General features: G+C 38.6%; 1 protein-coding gene across 1 annotated transcript in view; it reads right to left on the reverse strand.

Annotated features, from left to right (window-relative positions):
* Nucleotides 1-249: 249 nt before the first annotated feature.
* ATP6V1C1 (ATPase H+ transporting V1 subunit C1) overlaps nucleotides 250-22,935 on the reverse strand; it is a 38,208-nt gene continuing 15,522 nt past the window's right edge. Inside the window, exons 4-13 of the mRNA XM_040261963.1 lie at nucleotides 17,783-17,868; nucleotides 15,012-15,106; nucleotides 13,389-13,480; nucleotides 12,033-12,131; nucleotides 10,149-10,217; nucleotides 6,275-6,367; nucleotides 6,092-6,185; nucleotides 4,138-4,235; nucleotides 2,590-2,716; nucleotides 250-1,167 (exon numbers count right to left, since the gene is read on the reverse strand). Coding sequence (XP_040117897.1) covers nucleotides 1,072-1,167; nucleotides 2,590-2,716; nucleotides 4,138-4,235; nucleotides 6,092-6,185; nucleotides 6,275-6,367; nucleotides 10,149-10,217; nucleotides 12,033-12,131; nucleotides 13,389-13,480; nucleotides 15,012-15,106; nucleotides 17,783-17,868 — 949 coding nt within the window. The 3' untranslated portion in view covers nucleotides 250-1,071. The remainder of the gene's footprint in view (nucleotides 1,168-2,589; nucleotides 2,717-4,137; nucleotides 4,236-6,091; nucleotides 6,186-6,274; nucleotides 6,368-10,148; nucleotides 10,218-12,032; nucleotides 12,132-13,388; nucleotides 13,481-15,011; nucleotides 15,107-17,782; nucleotides 17,869-22,935) is intronic.

Raw genomic sequence — 22,935 nt, forward strand, 5'->3', positions numbered from 1 at the left:
AAAATGTAAAAACCTCTTTCATTTACAAGCCTGTGAGGGCATAATAAAGGGAGCACTGCCACAAAACCTGATTCCAAAAGCTCACTCAGGACATTAACGGAAGTCTTATTCCAGAGATCTATAAGGCTAGCCAGGCCTCTTTTCAAACTGTATCAAAAATAACACAGATGTCAAGATGAGGGCAAAATTAACAATCTTAAAAAACAAACATAAAATAAGGACTTAAGACAAAACAAACGACTAAAGCAGCAGAGTTCTACTAAACTTTATTCAAAACTGGCCCTACTTCCTAATTGAGATACCCCAAAGTCTAGTGTGCAAATATAAATACCCATCACATGTTCAAAAATAATCTTCCAATTGGTGCTCTGACCCAGATTTGGCACACTTGAATCATCATGAAAGTCAGCCACGATGGTCACCTCTTGGTATATACAGCACAATCCTGGAAGCGGCACAGGGCGTCAGCCATGACACCATTTATTAAGCTCTCAAACTGAACTGTACTCTTGGAAGTTACGCACACCACAACCCACCTTTGCACAGGTAATTTTATTCTCTCCTGTGGGTGTCAACAGTGCTCAGAGATTGTAATTTGAAACATTCAGAAAGCACATACCTGAATATTGTCACATTTCTTTACATCACGATTCAGTAACTATTAAACAATTATGTCTACTAAATACAGTGAACAAAATGGCATAACTGTTTACACCATTCCCTTGTAAACAAGGCTTTTGTCACAATAGTAACAAATGGAATTAATGCATACCACAATATGGATGAGGAAAGACCTTCTTTTTAAATAAACTATTCAATTCATAAATAAAAACTCTGATTTTTTTTTCAGTACACATTTACAGACCTGATCAATAAAAAGAAACAAGACATATAGTTTCCTTTTAAAAAGAAAATGTTGCGAAATGGACCTGTACCAGAGAAGGCGCCTAGGAGAGGAGGTGAGAAGCAAGCAAGGGGTAAAAGAGAGTTAAAAGTGCAGCCCTACTGCAGCCTATGTCTGTTAGCAAACACTGACACGACACGAGGACAGGGCTGTCTGGAGGGCTCATTTTACTTGAATTCCAGCAAGTTGCAATCGATCTTATAGTACACATAGGGGTAGTATTCCTGTTGACTCAGGTTTAAGCCTGGAATATCCATAGGAGCCTACGGAAAAGTCAGATGATTATTCAACTAAGTACTTAGAGAAATGAAAAAAGGAAAAGAAAAAAAACACTACCATTCACAGGCATACCTTGGAGATAGCAGATTCTGATCCAGACCACCACAATTAAGCAAGTGTTACCACAGGCCAAGCCACATGAATTTTCTGGTTTCCCACTGCATATTGATGATACGTGTACACTTACTATAGTCTACCAAGTGTGCAATGGCCTTCTGTCTTAATAAACAATGTACCTATCTTAATTTAGAAATACTTGATTGCTAAAAAATGAGAGCCATCATCTGACTGCACAGTTGCCACAAACCTTCAATTTGTAAAAAAAAAAAAATGCAGTATCTGCAAAGTTCAATAAAATGAAGCACAATGAAATGAGGTATGCTTGTACCTTCTTAATGAACTGGGCTAAGTTTATACATTTTTCCTAATTTAATCTGAGTTTGACATTGTTAACTCCACTTTGCAAATAAGGAAACAATCTCAGAAAGGCTGACCTGCCCTGGGAAACAGAGTAAGTGAGTAGTAATGCCAGATTCAAGTACTCTGCCCTCAAAGCCTGTGTGGGTTTAACCATGACTCCACCATCCTTTTCTATGCATACTGTATAAAATTACTTTTTTAGTCTCAGGCTTGGGGTATTGAGTTTATGAGATACAAGGCTTATAAAATGATGGATAAAAATAAACCAACTGTGATTTTTACTGATACCACTTAGTATGTATGCATGTTATAAGAATTTACTGGTATGAAATTATGCATGGGAGTTAGACTTTACATATTATCAACAATGCCATGAAAATTTAGAGTCATTCCTGCATTTTCTTCCATTAAGAAACCTTGATTTTTCTCCCATGGGTTTTAACTAATGCACATGTGAAATACTGCCATTCTAAACTAGAGAGAAAATATCAGCAAGCTATTTGAAATTAAAAATATAAAAGCCTGCTACAATTTTAAACAACAGCAGCAACAAAAAGCACACATTTTTGTATGCTTTTGTATGCATAAATGTTCATACATTTCTGTTCTAAAAAAGATATAAACATACACCATTTTAGAGAAATGATAATTCTCTTTAAAAATGCTCATATATTGACTCTGCTACTTCTACCAAATAAAGTTACAGTAATAACTTATTTTCTTCTTCTCTGCAATTTGTAATTCTTGTAAACAACTAGTATCATTGCTTGTGTGGGTATTTCTGCAGCTATAAACATCAGATCTACAGCAAGATAATGACTGGCTTTTAGAAATACCAAGAAGCAACTACTATAAAATGGAGTAAGCAAGGTAAATTATTTACTAACAAATTGAGAATCTTAAAGCAATTAAATAACATCTTCTTCCAATAATTTTTTTTCTGAAATTCATCCAGTTCCTATTCTACCAGGCTAATAAATACTTACATCAATAATAGCTGCTGCACTGCTGTCTAGATGTTTATACAATTCATATAATACTTCTCTTAGTTTCTTCATTGTTTTCTTATTGGGTTGAAGGAGCATTGCTTGGAAGTTCACTGGCAAGCCATACCTTATAAGGAAGCAGAAATACAGACGTAACACAAGCAAACATATGCAGAGATTTTCTGCTTAAAAGCAAGTATTCTCATACTCTTCTTTAATCACTGTTAATGGGGAGAGGGTGCCTCATTTTAATAACCACCTTTACAAGTTCAGAAAACTCAACACCTTCTCTGGTCCTCACCGTCCATTAGAAATCTTTAAAATGAGAGCCAACTGTCTACTAGGAATTACTTTTAATTAGTCTCCAATTTTTAAGGTAATTTAGTACTCTTGCCTGGAAAATCCCATGGACGGAGGAGCCTGGTAGGCTGCAGTCCATTGGGTCTCGAAGAGTCAGACACGACTGAGTGACTTCACTTTCACTTTTCACCTTCATGCATTGGAGAAGGAAATGGCAACCCACTCCAGTGTTCTTGCCTGGAGGATCCCAGGGATGGGGGAGCCTGGTGGGCTGCTGTCTATGGGGTCTCACAGAGTCGGACATGACTGAAGTGACTTAGCAGCAGCAGCATGCCCACCCTCAGCAGACAGTGATAATATGTAAACAATACAGTGTCTCTAGGTATACGCAGGGAATTGGCTCCAGGACCTCTGTGAACATCAAAATCCAAGGATGTTCAAGTCTCTTAAATAAAATGGTGTTAAGATTTGGGTATAATCTACATATATCCTCCCATATACTTTAAATCATTTCTAGGTTACTTATAATATAATGTAAATACTATGTAATTAGTTGTAAGTAAAATGCAAATGCTATGAAAATCATAGCTAGTGCCCAGTAAATTGAAGTTTTGTTTTTTGGAACTTTCTGGAATTTCTTGTTCAAATATTTTCAATCCACAGTTGGTTGAGTCCATGGATTTGGAACCCAAGAATATGGACAGTCAACTATTGATTCCTTTATGATAATAAAGAATATAGGGGGGAAAAAGGCATGAGATTACCCATCTACTAGAAATTTACAAATAGCATGATGGCAGATAAGTATTTTGAACTATTTCTAATATGAGCAACATGTACAAAGCATCACAAGATGGTTGAGATTTCAAGTATCTCAAAGTAATAAAATATTTTAGGCTACTATGAAACAAGGACTTCAAATGAGGCATACTGTGTATCAAACTACATGTAAAATACGTGATAGGTCTTTTAAACAAACACTGACTAATATAACCTACGTTTAACTTAAGCACAGAATATGGAAAGAACCAGAGCACAGCAGCATGATCTTTTTCTAAACTCGGTATTAAGGGCAAGACCAACATGCACGTCATAAGCAGTATGATACTGACAATCTCTCCCTCACAAGTAGCCCTTCGGTTTCCCCAAATCAATTTCCTATTAGCAGACTGTGTTTCAATAAAGAGGTGCAATGCCCAGGGATCTACACATTCTTTAGTTCCAAGTTTCTCAATGAGCTTTCTTTACCTCAAAACAGACTCAACAAAAACCCTCAGAGCTTTCACATGTATCCATGCAATAAACGCCTCACTGAAATTCACTTTCAGCCACCGTACCAGTGGTCCCTATAGAAAGAAAGAAAGGAAAGAATCACCACAAAAAAGAAAAGAATCACCACAAATTTGGTCTTGAAAATGGCAGTCAGAAATCAGACAAATCAAGTATTTTTAAAGGCGTGACTATCCAGTGAGAATCTTAAGGAGAATTCAATCACATTATGTGTCTGTGTGCTTAGTCCCTCAGTCATGTCCAACTCTTTGTGACCCCATAGACTGTAGCCCGCCAGGGTCCCTTGTCCTTGGGGATTCTCTAGGCAAAAATACTGAAGTGGGTAGCTATTCCCTTCTCCAGGGAATCTTCCCAACCCTGGGATCAAACCCAGGTCTCCTGCAGTGCAGGCAGATTCTCTACCATCTGGTCTACCAGGAAAGCCCCAATCACATTGTACTTCACTTTAAAAACGTTTCATTATTCTCATATCTTGCATACTTTACCTTACATTAGATGAAAAGGTTAGCTACTACTGTGTAACCTCAGTAGATACAAATATCCATTGACTCTATTCACTACACAGAAAAGGGCATGTATGTGTGTGTATTTTTCTTTTGGGGGGCCATGCTGTGCAGCTTGCAAATCTTAGTTCCCTGATCAGGGATCAAACTTATGGTCCCTGTAGTGAAAGTGTGTAGTACTAACCACCAGGACTGCCAGGGAATTCTCAAAAGGCATATACTATAGTGAAAGTCATTTAAAATGATACAGAATATAGAAGTGTCCTATAGATTTGAAAACCAAAGTATAAAAATCTAAATTTACTATCCAATACTGTTAAGCATTTAATACATTCAAAATAGAATTTAATTACAAAACTTTTTAAGTCATTTAATATTTCTAAGTATTACTTTTCTCATCTGTAAAATCAGGGGGTTGACTCAGATCTCCAAAACCTGCTCATTATGTTCTAATTTCTTAATGATTCTATTATATATTGACAGCATAAATTCTTTATGAACTTATTAAACTATTCAGTATGGTTCCTAGTACTAAACCAAAACACTTCTTTAAAGAAACAAACTTCAAACAACTTATTACCATTTCTCCATACTCAAAAGACATACACTATCAGTTCAGCTAACAGTTATTTGGGTAATATTACTAGGCTCATTTGGATATAGCAATCAATTTACACAAAAAGGATAACAACACAACAAAGTGAAAGTCTCTGGTTAAAATATCTGTTCTTTTAGGGTACTGGATCTCCCCCACAACCGGCTGGTTTTATCTGACATTACTTCATTAGGGTTAGTTTTTTCCAACTGAGATGTTACGGTTTATAAAGTACTTGGAAATAGCTGTAAATGGAATGTGCTTTTGTTTCCTCTTACATTATAAGAGAAACACATTTTCACTCATCACGTTTCCCCTTCCATACACTCTTTAATCTTCACAAAAATCCTTTACTTGAGGATGGCAAGAAAGTCAACACTATCTTTCACTCACAATTCCATCCCTGTTCTCCACTGTGCCTAGAACATACTAACTCACCAATGGTTTAAATACAAATTCCTTCAGTAAAAGACTACAGCATTAAAAAAAAAAAATTCTGCCTCAAGAAAATGAAATTTCTTACTGAAAAGAGAGAACAATTACTTAACTAAAATGACCCCTCACTATAAGGGCATTAATCAAAATGCTGTATTTAAAATTAACTTTTGATACAGCAGACTTGGATTAATTTTAAAATATATATTTTAAGATAACAATTCACAGATCTCAGCTTGCTTAGAGAAAACTCATTTTGACTATTTAATAGAAAAAAATAACTAAAATCAAAATCAGAAAAATTTTTTCTTTTAAAGAAAAGCAGTACCAGTTTTTCTTCTGCTTAACACTGATAATATTAAATACTAAAAACACATACAAATTGCTTTTTCTTGTCGGTAGAAAGCCTGTTCATTTCTTCTTTGTCTGCTTTCATCTCCTCTTCATTATACTGAAAGTCACGGACGATGAATCTAAATTAGGAAAAAAAAGAAAGCCAAAATTGTCCACAGGAAGTATAGGTAATCTAACAAATTAAAAATTTTTTTAATAGTCATCTTACTTGTTTTCCCTGGCTTTGTGTCTGAAGTCATCAACTGCCTTCCTAAACAAGGTGACATTACATAGGTAACTGTCTTGGTCCTCTGAGAGAACACTGGAGAGAGAAAGACAAAGTCCATCTAAAGCTTTATATTTATTGCTCACATTCATATTGAGGGCAGAATTCAGAAACAGGGGGAGGAGAACAAATGGAAAGGTATGGCAGCCCTTCCTGAACCCCCTCAGTGCTTTTCAGCTGTACTGCCTCAAACACTGAGGACACACACTCTTTTATGTTTTTACTTACAGTGTCTTAACAGGCCCCTTGTACATTTCTTCCTAACCAACAAAATTAAGCATTAACTCGAGAAGAGCTTCCAAACTCTAAGAACCATGATTTTCAATCTGTATCAGCAGCAGGCCAGCCAAGGACAAACTGTCCAGCAGCTGGTTGGTTTCCAGACTCTTCCCTGCTTCCTGGCTAAACACCCTCTTCTCTTTTGGAACCTGAATTCTCTCCTCTTCTCTCCCACCCTGCCCCCAGAGACCTGCCCAACCCCTTTTAATTTGTGCCCTCTCGAGACTATTACACTTAGTTCTTGCACCCAGTGCCCATCAAATCCAAAGCAAGGCAGCTACCAAGTGGGCAGAACTTCATTTAAAAACCAAGGCAGAAATCAAGCGGGGATAACAGTTTGTGAGCTGCAAGTCTGAGTCTCCAAACTCTGCATTCAATTCTGCTGTTGTGTACAAGCAGTAACAGTATATTCTCACCCGTGTAACCAAGCCAAGATGAAACCAAGTCAGTGCTTTCAGCTGTCTCGTGGCATTTTCAGTCACCCACGTGTGTGGCAGTGCTTCTGGAGCTTACAAGCTCTTCCTGTTCTCTTCTTACCTCTCTCCCAAGGCTCAGTTCTGCCATCTGCTCTGCTCCAATCAACTGACCCATTTCACTGCCGAAGCATCTTTCCTGCTTTTCTTCATAAGTTATCTGTGCAAACCCGGCTCCAAGCACAGATGAAACTTTTCTCTGCACAATGGCTAGTGTCATCTTTTTCTAGGTCCTCCCTGCTAGCATCCTCTGCTTCATCTAGAACTCCAGCTCCCCAAACAAAAAAGCTTCTGTGAAGCACCAAGTCTGTGGTGCTGTTTCCCACAACAGAGAAAAGGCCAGAATCAACCAATGATCTGACCCAACTAGTTTATCTGAACAAGCAAAAGTAGAGACAAACAGCTAGGGGGTAACTGTGAAAGTATAAGTGAAAAGCACCTCTTTTTTAACAGTTTTTCCAACAAAAAGAAGCAGAACAATAGTCTAGCTTCCACTTCTTTGGCTGTGTGAACTCTGATGCGGCACTTAGCCACCCAATGACAGCAGTATTTCACATGGTCCAATCTTTCAAGATTTATGGAGAACATTTTGCAAATAGCTAGATTTTGTGTGTTTATTTCTTTAGGTTTGAAGATGGTCTTTTTCAATCTATTCTTCTTCCCCAAAGTCCACTTTCATCTTCACTGCTTCCAAGAGTAATCACTCAAGTACTGTGCCAAAAAGCAACAAGTGACAATGTTGCTACTTAAAATTCACTTTAAAATAAGGCACTTGGAACAATAACTAGCACATAGTAATTACTCAAAAATGTTAGTTATTAGGAGAATCAAAAAATCCAGCATTAGCTCATAGAGCTCTTTCCTAAACAGTGTATAGAATTTCAGATCGACTCACTAAAACTTGTTTGCCTCACATAAACTAACCATCCTCTTCAGGGCTGGCTGAGCTACTGCCCTGTTCTTAATGACTCAAATACATTTTCAAGGAGGTGATCTGAAATCAGTCTTTAGAACTGCTAAACAGATGAACAGATGTTTTCACTGAGTGAGGAAGAGCTGGAGGTGCTCAGGCGGTCAGTGGACACTTGGGGGTCATTCAGAAGATAGGTATCACCTATACTCAACTGGCAGCATCTGAAATTTTTTCCTTTAAACTATTAAAGTGATTTTCAAAAGATGTAAATCTCGGAATATTTCTAAAGTCCTTCTTCCTGAGTAAACCTGGGCTCACATGCCACTCCCCTGGGCTCGGGCTTGGCTCACCCCAGCGCCGGAGGGCATGCCATGCGCACCGCATCCTCACTCTCCTCCGCCCCCACCCCCGAATGTCAAGCCAATCTCTGCGGCTTTAATGGGCTCCAAAGAACAAGGTTTAAGAACGTGTCATCCGTCCAGATAAACAGCTTCAGAGGAAAACCAGTATCAAGACACAACCTCAATCTTCAGTTTACAATGTGAACGGCCAGTGTGAATGGAAAGCACTCCCCGAAAATGGGAAAAAAATTCACAATGAGCACAAGTTTGTGGTTTTGTTCTCAAAAAAAAAAAAGTCAACCTTTATGAAACTGCAAGATTCATATTACCTTCTACTTTACATATCTTTTCAAAATTACTCATCTATTTGTTTGGCTGTGCTAGGTCTTCGCTGCTGTGAAGCTTTCCTCTAGCTGCGGCAAGCAGGGGCTACTCCTCATTGCGGTCCGCTGGCTTCTCACTGAGATGGCGTCTCTTGTTGCAGAGCACCAGCTCTAGGAATGTAGGCTTCACCAGTTGCACAGTGTGAGCTTGTAGTTGTGGCGACAGGCTCAGCTGCTCCATGGCATGTGGGATCTTCCCAGACCAGGGACTGAACCCATGTCTCCCACACTGGCAGGTGGATTCTTTACCACTGCACCAACAGGGAATTCCTACTTCATATATCTCATCGAGTCTTAAAAGGACCTCATAATGTGTACAGCAAAGGCGTGATGCTCATTTTACAAAGAAAATGAGGCCCAGAGAAGTTTAAAGACTTACCCTAGGTCACACAGCAAGTTGGTAGCAGAACCAGCAAAAGAACTCAAGATTCCTGGGTCCAGGACTCTTTCCATTATACTAAGCTACCTCCCATATGACACAATGAAACTGGAAAAGAAAATATTTCATGGGCCTGGCCTTACTAACACCACTTCTCTACTGCCTCCCAGACTTTCATCATGCTGATACCTCTTGAGGGATACACACACAAAGAGCTCTTGGGGGCGCATGCACACTGCACTTACATTTTCTTAGCAAGCGTCTCATGTGGAAAGGCAGAATCCAGGAAAAGACGATACGCTGTAGTGTCATGAGTGCACAGCTTGCAGTGCAAAGACCTGAATGTTTAGTCCTGACTCTGCCGTTTGACACTGTTATGGCCACACGCTTGAGGCCACAACTTAACTCTTCTGCATTTTTTACTTCATCTATAAGAAAAAGCCTAACAACTGCCCAAACTACTTCACAGAACTGTTGTAAATATCAAATTAGACAATGAATATTAATCCGTAAGTTCAAAAATGCTTAGTAATTTTTTTTTCCAAAGGAAAGTACAGATTAGGTAGAATCTATGCTCACTGGAAAGTGACAGTAAATATCTGCAGACCAACACAGTACCCTAGTAGCCATTTTGGTATACTTCCTTAACAAGATGAATGGGGAATTATAGACACACAGTAGGTATGAGGTAAGTACTGAAAGAAGGATCTTGAGAAGGTGGTACAGCAGAAAAAGTACCACACAGGAGACCTGGGTTCTGGTTAAAGCTATGCCACATATGAGATATGTGACTCTGGGCAAACCACTTCAGCTCTGTGGCCTCAAACTTCCACATCTATCAACATGAGTGGGTTGGTGAGACTGTGCAAAGGCCCTTCCAAGTCTAAAATTATAAAAACTAGAGCTAATATAATTCATTTATTAAGTGAAAAAGATGGTTCCAAAACTATAAAATTTACCACAAAGAAAAGATAAAGGTATTTCCTAATCCAACACCCGAACTATCAAAGGAATTCTAGGCAAGAGCAGGCTTTAAGTCTACTACTTACTTGCTAGACCTTGGAACTACCATTTCAGCTAGTGTTTCATACTGCTTAATCCAGTCGTTGTGGTTTAACCTGCAGAAAAGGTACAATTAAGTTACTAGAAGAGAAAAACAAATCCTACTTTCTGCCAAACCCAGAAAGAGGAAAAAAAAATTATCAAACAAATAGGAAATTCAACTATAGTAAGTATATCTCAAATCTATCTAACAAAAGAAAAATCAAGTTTCCTACAGAGAATGAATTCAAACACACTGAGTGGTGAAGGAGGAAACATAACTCACCATCTCTTACATCCAATAACTACTGCAAAAGAGGCACACCCTAGAACTCGGTTTGGGAAAGAAGCAAAGCAAAATGGAGATTTGAAATTATTTTCAAACTTCAGGGTTAATTTATATTAAATCACTAAAAAAAAAAAAAAAATGAAGAAAGCAAAGCAGGAAGAGAGAGAAAAATGAGAGAGAGAGAGAGAGAAGCCATGCTGAAATCACTAATATCTTTATTCCGTGGCTGTTCAGAAGCGCTTGGTGAAAGCACATGTACAGCAAGCACAGGGTACCAGGAAGCACTGAGTCAACCCGGCGGCCACGGATCACTGCACAGCAGCCTTCTCTAGAGGCCGCTGGCTTTCGTGGGTGTGGCAACACAAGATAAAGAACTGGATTGATAGTACTGTAGCCAGGATAATAAGCCATTATACAAGGCACCCTAGGTCTGACCCTAGGTTTCAAGTACAGTGTACAGGAAACCATGAAAATTTCTTGTCTTAAACACAAATTTTAAACAAAAGTTGCATAAGACAAATCTTTTAGCTGGGCAAACATTATTTCCATGCATAGTGTAAAAACACAAATACACAGAAATTTTTCAGAAATAATCAAGTGTTTTCTTATTCTGCAGTTAAGCAGAGAAAGGCAAAAATCAGATGATACTGTCACCACTGTAAATTAAACGGAGGTGCTTTCCCACCCCTTTCCAGGAGGCATCATTTTCCTATATTCCCAGTTTCCTAGCCAGATAAAAATGGAGAGCACATCAAAAGAAGACTTTATGAATAATGCTGAGAAGCGTCCCCAAATCTCCCACGCCAGTTTGGATCCCCCAATGATTTCCTGATGCTAAGATTTCAGTGCAGGTCAGAAATGAAACCATTAACAGTGTTTTCCGCCACCCACCCACACATACAGAATTCTAACCTTCAAAAGATTTCATTTTATCAAGATTAACTAGGCCCAAATGTTAATTAATACAGAAGGCCTAATCTAGAGGAGAGTTCAAAGAATTATCCAACCCAAACTATGCCCACAACCTGTACCTGTTTTTGTAAATAAAGTTTTACTGACACCAGCCACATTACCTCACACACACACTGGGGATGGCTGCTTTCAGCTACAACCACAAAACTGACGTGGCAGAGCTGAGTAGCTGTATCACAAACCATATGGCTTGCAAAGAGTAAAATATTATTTGGCCTTTTATATAAAAGATATGCTAACCCTTGATCTAATCCAATCCTTTACTTCTTAGAGGGTTTAATTCATCCTAATCAATCATAAAGATTTTTCAGAAAAAGAACTTATTTTGAAATATCTAAAAACAGTATTTTTTTAAAAATCCAATAGTTTAGCGTTAATTTTTTAATGGGTCAACTCTACTAAGTTGAACTTGATTTAGAATCTCAATTTATAACTGACATCTCTATTACCAGGTTACGAACTAAATTTCACTCTATGTGCCATATGAGTATATGTTGGTTGACAGAACAAATGACAAGGTGATATTCCATTTACACTCGGGTTTTGTGGAAAACTTCAAATTGCAGTGTCAGACACTAACATTTTTCTTGTATTTTAGTAAGTAAAAACCTTCTGTAATGAAAAGACATACTTGGGAACTACGACCAGTAACGTGACGAGATACTCTGAGTCAAGAACAAAGTCATCCTTCTTCACAATTTCTGCTAGACTTCGAGTTAGCAAACTCCCTCTGAGGAATAAGAAAAAGGTCATTAGGCTGATAATTATGTGGTTCCATAACACAAGTAAAGATACAGGAGGCGAAGTATAGTTATATATACTACACATACATCTCGAGAGGGATTAGCCTGAGTTAACATTTTTATTTGATATAGCAAGAAGCCAAAATTTAGCTGAATATTTCCCATATCTAAACCCAAAGAAATGTCAAAATTTTATCAGAATTTGCTTCTGGTGTTTCTCTTTGCATTTGTTTTAATTATTATAACTCAGCTCTTCTCTTGATTATATATATATAATGTCTTGACTGGGAAAGTGTTACTCATTAGGCATCAATTAAAGTCTACCTCACCATAATTATGAAATCGTATCATCTAAGCACAACCTTTGATTTTCCTCCCTCTCCTTGGGTATCAATTTTGGTTAGTTAACCCAACAATCAACTCTTTGAATACAAGTCTTCATTTGGTCTCCCAGTAGATTTCACACTGAAAATGACTTGCCCTGTATGTACCCCTGACAGGACAAGTCAATTCTGCCTCTGGGATACAAATGTATATCTTGAAGAGTTAAGTGCTTAAAGCTACACTTGTAGTAGTCATACTATAGTGAGATCAACCAAAAGAAGAGTGTTCTATTTTAAGAAAACCTAGCATAAAAAACTGAAACATAAAAACATAAATTAAAGAATGAGAATTACATAAAAAAGGATTTTTCTATAGAATCCTTTTAAGCAGCAGATAATTGCTATGTAATTAAATTATGATTTAATTTAAAACAATTAACTTTAGATAATTTTTACAGTGAAAAATCAGATGGATAAAGGATAAATCAAGACCCAGCTCAGAAGTATTATGTATGAAACGAGCATAATAAATCAGCCTCACATCTGTTCTGACTAGCCTGAATTAATGAGTTTTTCTATGAAGTGAAAAAACACCATCTGACTATAGAAACGGCACAAACTGGAACTTACTAAAACCCCCAACAACGGTTTATCTGCAACGTAGGCTACATAGTGGTCCCTGACATTTTCGGCACTAGGGACCAGTTTCATGGAAGACAATTTTCCCATGACCAGGGAGGCGGGGCCAGGTGGTTCAGGATGACTCAAGCCCATTACATTTATTGTGTGTGCACTTTATTTCTAGTATTATTACATCAGCTCCAGCTCATATTATCAGGCGTTAGATTTCAGAGGTTGGGGACCCCTGTGCCACAGTGCTTCTCCAATTCTAAATTATTCACATATAGTTGACATGCTTACGCGTTCTTTCGTTCCAAATTCTGAAGATTCCCTTTCAGGTTGTTGTATGCGGATGCTCGAGATTTCAGGTCATTGTCAATCTGAGTGACACCCTTTATAGAAGAAAGAAGAGAAATAGGGAGAATCTTCCTAAATCTGCCTCTACTAATACAATTAAAGTAGTTGTGCTTAAACTTTAAAAAAAAACAAACCCACCACTAGTTTCTGATGTAAGAATATTCTATTATTTTAAAGGCATTATTTTTAAAGGTCATTAAAAAATAACCTACTTCATTTTTAATAACTATGGGAATGTTCATATAATCTTTTCTACTAAAGATAATATTTTAGTCTACATGTATTTTCATTATTGTTACTATATTCTTAAACCATGTAAATGAAATCTAGGACACTAATTAAAGACATGACTAATTGAAAGGTTTTAATACACAAGTCTGAAGAGTTAATTTCCAAAGGAATGAAATCATACAGAGTTTTGTTGTTTATACCACCACCATTCTTATACAAAACATTTTTGCAATGAAATTAAAATTTTGCTTCAACTTATTTATAAATGTTACACAAGCTGATTTTTCAAAAATATCATTAAAACTACTAACAATTTAAGGAGAAAACACAAAGCAGTAGATTTAACATTTGAAGAACTAATTTCAACTTAGCTCTACCATTATCAGCCATGTGGCACTCTGGGGTAAATCACTTCACCTCTCTGAGCCTGTTTCCTCATCTATAATAGTATCAGGAAGAAGATGACTAAATCCTTGATAAGGATTAAAAGAAAATAATGCTTAGTCATAGGAAGAACACCATTTTATATTATCTGATTACTCATTTTCATGAAATTATTTAATCCTGAGTTAAAATCCTTGATAGACCATTTGTTTACGTTTAACCATAGAGTACAATGTACAAATAAAGTCAGTGGATGCTAAGGAAGTCTGTCCAAATGATTTAAACTGTACAGTTCAGCCAGCCAGGTCATAGATATGTTGTCAGTGAATACGTCCTTGTCTATTGCCTCATTACAGTTTCAGTTTTACATTTTTCTCTCAAGCTCAAGGACTTTGCAACAGAAAAGGAACTCTTAGTTTAGTGAGTTCATGGATGGACTTTCAACACCTGTGGACTCCCTGAAACTGTTCATAGAATCACAGAGTATGAGAATACGGGCAATTTTTCTGGGTAGGGAATCAATACTGAACCTCAGAAGGCGTCAGAAAACCCAAAAAGTTTAATCTGAATCAGTACTGTACATAAACACACTCAAGTGACCACTATCACATATCTGAATGATTTGTAAATCTCTAATCAATTCCAATTTCTAATTTTATGTGATCTCAGTTATGCTTAAAATTTATAACTTTAAAGTTACTTTTCTTAGTCAAACATTGTTGATGCAACCTTTAATTAACTACTTAAAAAAACAAACTACACACATGGATAATGTGCATGTGAAAGTGTTATCCTTTTCTGACAACTTTCTTTTTTAAGTTGCAAAATGTCACATATAATTAAGTTGCCTTGTCAAAACCTAAATTAGAGAACTTAATAGCTAAATACTTATAAAATAAGTAGAATCACTATAAATCAATGTGTCCTACCTGTGTCATTTTTTTATCTTACCTTGGCAATTATTTCAGAAATATTTTTCAGGGACTGCTTGATTGGATATTTAGCCATGTCCCACTGAAACCTTGTTATATAAGTAACCAAGTCAACTGAAATAAGGGAAGAAATTAATTACTGAGGAGAAGCAATAGAATTTTTTATAGTTTGCTATACAGTAATGCCAAAATGGGCATTAAGAAAATCAGTAAAGATATCATTTGTGAAGGTTAAATAAATGTGGGACTGTATTAGGTAACATGGATTAATCAAAATTTTTACCTGTTATCTGACTGAATTCTCTTCTCCTTACTCAAAATTTAATATATATATTAAAATGCTCCTTCTAACTTGATGACTTAATAAATGGAATATGCACATACCCATGATACATGGGAAGGTGAGAGAGAGAGACAGAGATTGAGAAGCTACTGCAAAGTGTCTCCTCAATAAGAAAAATTTGACAAAAGTATGTTATTTCTTTGCAACTTACCCAAACAAGTTGAAAATGAACTTGTCTGTTAAACCCATGTGATGACTGTTTCTAGGAGTCTGTATTTCAGTAATATTCAAAACATGGACCTTTTCACTTTCAAATGAAAAGAATAAAAAATACAAAGCCAAAGAGAAACTCAAGAACTAATTCCCTGGAAGTCTGGTAGTCAAGATGACTTTATCCCTCAAGGCTGATGATCAAGGTCAGGGAAATCAAATGTCGATTATAGTTAATTGGTGAAAGTAATTCATATCAAAGCATCTTCTCTCCTCAACTTCTCCCGACAGAATACCAGCAAGTCAGCAACATATCTGGTATTTTCAAAAGCAGTTTTGGATGCAATGTCCCCTAGATTGTCACCTCCCCATTCTGCCAAGTAGACTGACTGCCCTACTTCATCAAGTACCTAGAGATCAGCAAAGGCACCTAAGTTAACACATCTAACTCCTGTCCTTCTGCCCCAGCCACACATTAACAGAAACAGTAAGCAAGTCACAGTTGCTATTTTAACAGAGAGCAAAAATAAATTACTAATTTTTTTAAACTGATTAAGTACTTACTGAACATCTATGATTTGCAAAGGAAACAAATGAAATTAGAGAAGCACTGAATTTAAAATACAGTGACCACTGAGAGTTTAGCCAAACCTCTATACTGCTGCTTCCACATCCATTTTACATGGCCAAGTAGCCAGCAGGGGCCTAGAAATCACACTAGGTAACAGCCTTCCTGGCTAACAGCCCTAGATAACAAGGCTGCGATCACAAGTAAATGTAAGCTCAGTTCCTGGTTCGATTTCCGATACCAACCTGTGATAAGCAGTCTCCCCTGCTGCCCAGGGCTTCCCCTGTTTGTGGACCCTTTAGATAAGACCTCCTGGGGCAGGAAATGGCAGCTCACTCCAGTATTCTTGCCTGGAGAATCTCATGGACAGAGGAGCCTGGCAGGGCTCCATGGGGTTGCAAAGAGTCAGACACGACTGAGCATGCATAGGTCTCAAGTTAATCAAAATTCCCCTTTTTAGTTTGAATTAACCAATCAAGACTTGGCTTGGGAATCCTGAATCACTCCACCCATGGACTCTAATCAAGGCATGTGCCCCAGGTCCTACTGTTCTTCCTGTCTGCACCCTGCCCTAACTTCCCTGCACTGCTCCCCTCCCTCCAGGATCTGTGAGTAATAGACAACTCTACTTCTCTTTCCCCTGTGGTCATTCGTTGCTGTGGCTCACCATCCTATGATAACCCAAGGCTCTACCTAACCAGTGTTAATTTATCATAGTGACCTACCATAGTAGGCTATACAGGACAGAAAGAGAGGAAAGGGTTGTTTCTTATTTTAATGACATATCACTAAAGATCCAACCAGTCAATCCTAAAGGAAATCAGTACTGAATATTCACTGAAAGGACTGATGCTGAAGCTGAAACTCCAATACTTTAGCCACCTGATGCAAAGAACTGACTCACTGAAAAAGACCCTGATGCTGGGAAAGACTGAAGGCCGGAGGAGGAGGAGATGACAGAGGATGAGCTGGTTGGATGGCCTCAATGGACATGAGTTTGAGTAGACTCTGGAAGTTGGTGATGGACAGGGAGTCCTGGCGTGCTGCAAGTCCACGGGGTCACAAAGAGTTGGATACAACTGAGCGACTGAACTGAATTGAAAATGAAACACATCCTAAACTGATATTTCAGGAGAAAACAGCAAATGCAAGGACAAGTGACAATGATGCAGCTGAAACCATCTTTATGAAGCTATTATTACACAGAAACAGCTTTATGTAAATGTTAGCTTCTAGCTACAGACAGGTCAGTGGTGGACTATTCTACGGGTACTAAAGAAATGCCATATGAAATTTGAGGGGAAGAGGCACTACTCTGCAATAAGATTAATAATTGTTATTCCAAAGCTTCTGTAGTTGGATGCAATTACATACAAAAAGCTAGAGAAAACTTCAAGGATTCACCTGGAACAATGCTGAAACACATAACTCAGAAACACACTTTTAAGTGGAACTGACAGGTAGATCCTGGAAAGAACTAAGGTAAATCTTTATGATACTGCTTTTGGAAGGATCCGTATTTAAAAAAAAACAAAACTATACATTATGTAGGACTGTCTCATGAGAGGTTGTGTTTCAGAGGACAGAATGTAACTGGCAGTATAACCAAATTGTTAATAATCATCCTATTTTAATGGCTTTCTACTGCATTTGATACCCTTATCCATAGATCTTTTTTATGTCGTTCACTTTATTAAAGTCAATATCAAATCATGAAACATTAGCTTACCTCCATTGGCCAACAGGTTCTCCTGAACTTTATCTTTACTGTCCTCCAATACATCAGCCATATATTGAGCCACTTTCTTAACCACCCTTAGGAGAAAAAAAAATCAGTGGTCACTTTCAGGAAAACAACCTAAATTCCACGCTACACAATGAACACGTAACATGAACACATGAATTTGACTCTGTTTCCATTACACTACCTGTATAATAATATTAAACAATGGGTCCTAACTTCTAAAATAATGTTAAGGACAAACTGAACCAAGATTTTATTATATGTAAAACTCAACTCAATAACTGTAGTTTTAAGGAGACCACCTGCAATACGTTTATCAAGTCTGGAAAGAAAGTAGTGGAAAGTTGGCGAGGGTAAGCTGAAAGAGTGTGCAACAGACCTCGCCGCCCTGCAAGAACAAAGTGGGAAACAGGAGCCTGCATTCATCAGAGGCATACTTCCTCTCAGGACAAAAGGGATCCCACAGGCAACAGAATACAACCAACAGTGCAGTCCTACACTATTCATTAATTACCTATTTACTGAGGATCTACTATTTGAGATTTGTTTTGCTGTTGTTTAGTTGCTAAACTATGTCCAACTCTTTTGTGACCCCCAAGGACTATAGGCCGCCAGGCTCCTCTGTCCACAGGATCTCCTGCTCAGCTAAAGAGGAAACAAGCCATGGTGCCAAACTACTGAAGCAACTGGGCATCACCTTGCCAACCCCTTTACTTTACGAACACACCCAAGTGTAAGGACAGTGCGTGATTTAGTTCCAAAAGTCACGAAACCAGTTCCTGGCAGAGAGGTGGGAGAAACCTGTCATCCTGATTCTTGCGTTCTGTGTTCTTCCCCAACCCACCCCATTCCTTGTCCACCTATGGTCCATGAGTGGGATATGTAAGTTCAGTTCAGTCGCTCAGTCGTGTCCGACTCTTTGCAACCCCATGAACTGCAGCACGCCAGGCCTCCCTGTCCATCACCAACTCCCAGAGTCCACCCAAACCCATGTCCATCGAGTTGGTGATGCCATCCAGCCATCTCATCCTCTGTCGTCCCCTTCTCCTCCTGCCCCTAGTCCCTCCCAGCATCAGGGTCTTTTCCAATGAGTCAACTCTTCGCATGAGGTGGCCCAAGTATTGGAGTTTCAGCTTCAACATCAGTCCTTCCAATGAACACCCAGGACTGATCCTCTTTAGGATGCACTGGTTGAATCTCCTTGCAGTCCAAGGGACTCTCAAGTCTTCCCAACACCACAGTTCAAAAGCATCAATTCTTCAGCGCTCAGCTTTCTTTACAGTCCAACTCTCACATCAATACATGACAACTGGAAAAACCACAGCCTTGACTAGACGGACCTTTGTTGACAAAGTAATGTCTCTGCTTTTGAATATGCTGTCTAGGTTGGTCGTTAACTTTCCTTCCAAGGAGTAAGCGTCTTTAATTTTATGGCTGCAATCACCAGCCATGAAATTAAGAGACGCCTAAATATATGACAAAACCGTCTAGCTTCCCAATGCTTAAAATGGAAATGAAGAAACATTAATACCAAAAAAGACAAGATGACTAAATTCAAAGCAAATCTGTGGTGAGTGCCAACTGAGATGATCAGGTTACAGACAGAGATGCATAAAGGAAAAAGATATCACTTCCAGCGACTGTAATCAAAAAAGCATAATAGATCAAGAGCAGGGCAGTGAAGGACAGGAATGGTTTTGAAAGGCTGATTAGGCATGAAGAATGTATATTCTTGCCACAGGGCATCGTATGAGTCAAGATCTGGAGAGAGAGAAAAGCAATGAATGAGGAGGGGTACAGTCAGTCTCGAGTGCCATGCTGGGGAGAAAGGGAGGTTGGGCTAGGAAGGCAGGCTGGGGTCAGACTGCATGTGGATTGCCTCTGATGGCAGTCAGCAGGAAGAGGGGTAACGTGGTCAGGACTTGGGACAATTTCTCTTAGGACTTTTGTGTTTAATGGCAGGGAGTGTAAACTGGAAGACAAATTAAGAAACTCCTGCAACAGGAACCAAGAAGGGCCAGGAAAAGGTGACAGAAGGACAAAATGTGAATGGCAAACCTAGGCTGAATGACCTCAATTCTAAGAAAGTGCAACAAATTCAGAAAAAAATGATATAAACTGTAAGTTTTCAATATGCTTAAACCTGGGATCTGTACATACACCTGGCTGTATCTCCAAAATTCACCCATTCCTTCAAAGATGAACCACTATTCCCATATAACTTGAGGAGCATCTTGTAAACAGAACCATGTGCTATGAACATTCAAAAATGGGCATGATCACAACACTGCAAATCAACTATACTTCAATTAAAAAAAAAAAAGTGCAGGTTAACCACAGAAAATAGTTCAGAGTGTAAAACTGCCTGATATCAAACTTATCAACTTAACTTTACATAACTCAGAAATTCAAAATCTCCCTCTGCATCTCTGCAAGAGTATCTATGACATATGGTCACCTTAAAAAAAAAAAAAAAAAACAGCTCTAAAGGTTAGAACACTGAAAAAGTACAAACTATAATTTACTCCACCACAATGTTCAAACTTAAAAAACTGTAACACTATAAGCTGCTGCTGCTGCTGCTAAATCACTTCAGTTGTGTTCAACTCTTTGCAACCCCATAGACGGCAGCCCAACAGGCTCCTCTGTCCCTGAGATTCTCCAGGCAAGAACACTGGAGTGGGTTGCCATTTCCTTCTCCAATGCACGAAAGTGAAAAGTGAAAGGGAAGTTGCTCAGTCGTATCTGACTCTTAGCGACCCCATGGACTGCAGCCCACCAGGCTCCTCCGTCCATGGGATTTTGCAGGCAAGAGTACTGGAGTGGGGTGCCATTGCCTTCTCCGAACACTATAAGCTAGCATCTATCAATTCTACCAAAGTCTAAGAACCATATGGTTTTTTAAATTCCTCAGATCTTTCAGGGAGACTGATAAAGATATGACTGCCTAACAGTGCAAGATACCGATGGTGCACAGCAGCGCCTAAGAGCTGCATCTGTGTGGCACTTTCCTAAAAAATGTCCACCAATCTTATACTGTATTCAGGACATCCTGCTGATGATTTAAAGAAAAATCTAGACAACTATCAAGGTGATGAATAAGGCTCCAAATAAGTGCTGATAATCATATTTTCAGGAGCCTCCCTCCCCAATGTCTCCTTCCTTGTCATGACTTAACATTGTAATGAGGTAGGTGGGAGAGCAGGAAAGACAATCACCTCAAGGTGGCAACCACAGAAAGTTTCCTCAAACTCTTTTCTTAATTAAAAACTTACATTAAGAAACCAAGAGACAGTTCTTACCATCGGTCAGTTTTTTCAGAGTAGCATCAATAATTACTTTCACATTTGCTCTATACCGATGCAAGGAATTATTAACCCTTTAAAAGCAAATCTGTTACTCGTGCTTTCATCCTCTCTTTTCCATTTTTATTGCCTAATGCCTCCTCTTACTTGGGGTTTTCATTATTTCTTGCCTAATTCGACTGTAAAACTGGTTCTTAACTGGCCTTTCACTCAGGAATACATCTTCGCGTGTATACGTGCTAAGGTACCGCAGTCGTGTCCAACTCTGTGCGACTCTATCGACCACAGCCTGCCAGGTTCCTCTGTCCATGGCGATTCTCCAGGTAAGAATACTGGAGTGGGTTGCCACACCCTCCTCCAGGGGATCTTTCCCACCCAGGGATCAAATTCACGTCTCTTACATCTCCTGCACTCACAGGTGTGTTCTTTACCACTAGCCCTACTTGGGAAGCCTAGTACATCTTTAGGTCTATTTATTTCCTTAGCACACGCTGGTATGTGGAAAGATCTGAAACATCTCAGCCTCTATTACCAGAGCCAGTGCATATGAGGTTCTATCAATTCAGAAAAGTCTAACAACACAGAAGGGAAGACCCTTCTGCATAGATTTGGAGAATAAGTTCCCCTCTATTCAACCCTGTTCCTTAAGAGTGTCAATCAGATATACACTTCTTAAGATTCGCCAAAATTCTTTTTTTTTTTTAACTAATTACACCTACTTACCTAAGCCCTAAGTATTAAAAGCTCTGTATCTCAAGACTCAAATGATTTGATTGTAGACTGATTCTGTCAATTAATCAAGATACAGAAAGTTTTTAAGGATCCCATACCCACCTTCAGCCAAAATACACAGAAACTGAGTTTTCTAAGTAACTAAACCTGTAATCTAGGAAAATCTTTTAATGTAACTGAATTTTGGACACAAAAGCATCACTAAATAAATCTTTCAATAAATGGCAGAACATCCCCTGTTCACCAACCAAAGACTTAATATGCTAAGGTGGCAACACTCCTGAAATTATCTACAGATTCTACACAATCCCCACTGAAATTCCAGTTGACTTTTTGCAGAAATTTGACAGTGTTCCTGTAATTCAAATGGAAATGAAAGGAATCAGAATAACCAAAACAATCTTGAAAAGACTAAATAAACTTGGAGAACTCACAGTTTCTGATTTTAAAACTAACTACAAAGCTACAGTAAAGAGGGCAATGTGGTACTGGCATAAGGACAGGAATATGGAACACAAAAGAGAGTTCAGAAATGTTAATAACTCTTACATTTATGTTCAACTGATTTTTGCAAGGGTGTCAGGACAATTCACTGCAGAGAGAGAATAGTCTTTTTAACAAATGGCATTAGGACAGCTGGATATTCACAGTTAAAAGAATGAAGATGGACTTCTACCTCACACCATATACAATAAGTAACAAAATGAATTCAGTTCAGTTCAGCTCATTGCTCAGTCGTGTCCAACTCTTTGCGACCACATGAACTGCAGCACACCAGGACTCCCTGTCCGTCACCAACTCCCAGAGTTCACTCAAACTCACGTCCATCGAGTCAGTGATGCCATCCAGCCATCTCATCCTCTGTCGTCCCCTTCTCCTCCTGCCCCCAATCCCTCCCAGCATCAGGGTCTTTTCCAATGAGTCAACTCTTCGCATGAGGTGGCCAAAGGATTGGAGTTTCAGCTTTAGCATCAGTCCTTCCAAAGAACACCCAGGACTGATCTCCCTTAGAATGGACTGGTTGGATCTCCTTGCAGTCCAAGGGACTCTCAAGAGTCTTCTCCAGCACCACAGTTCAAAAGCATCAATTCTTCAGTGCTC

Source organism: Oryx dammah, unplaced genomic scaffold (assembly GCF_014754425.2).
Source record: "Oryx dammah isolate SB20612 unplaced genomic scaffold, SCBI_Odam_1.1 HiC_scaffold_19, whole genome shotgun sequence".
Classification (NCBI taxonomy): Eukaryota; Metazoa; Chordata; class Mammalia; order Artiodactyla; family Bovidae; genus Oryx; species Oryx dammah.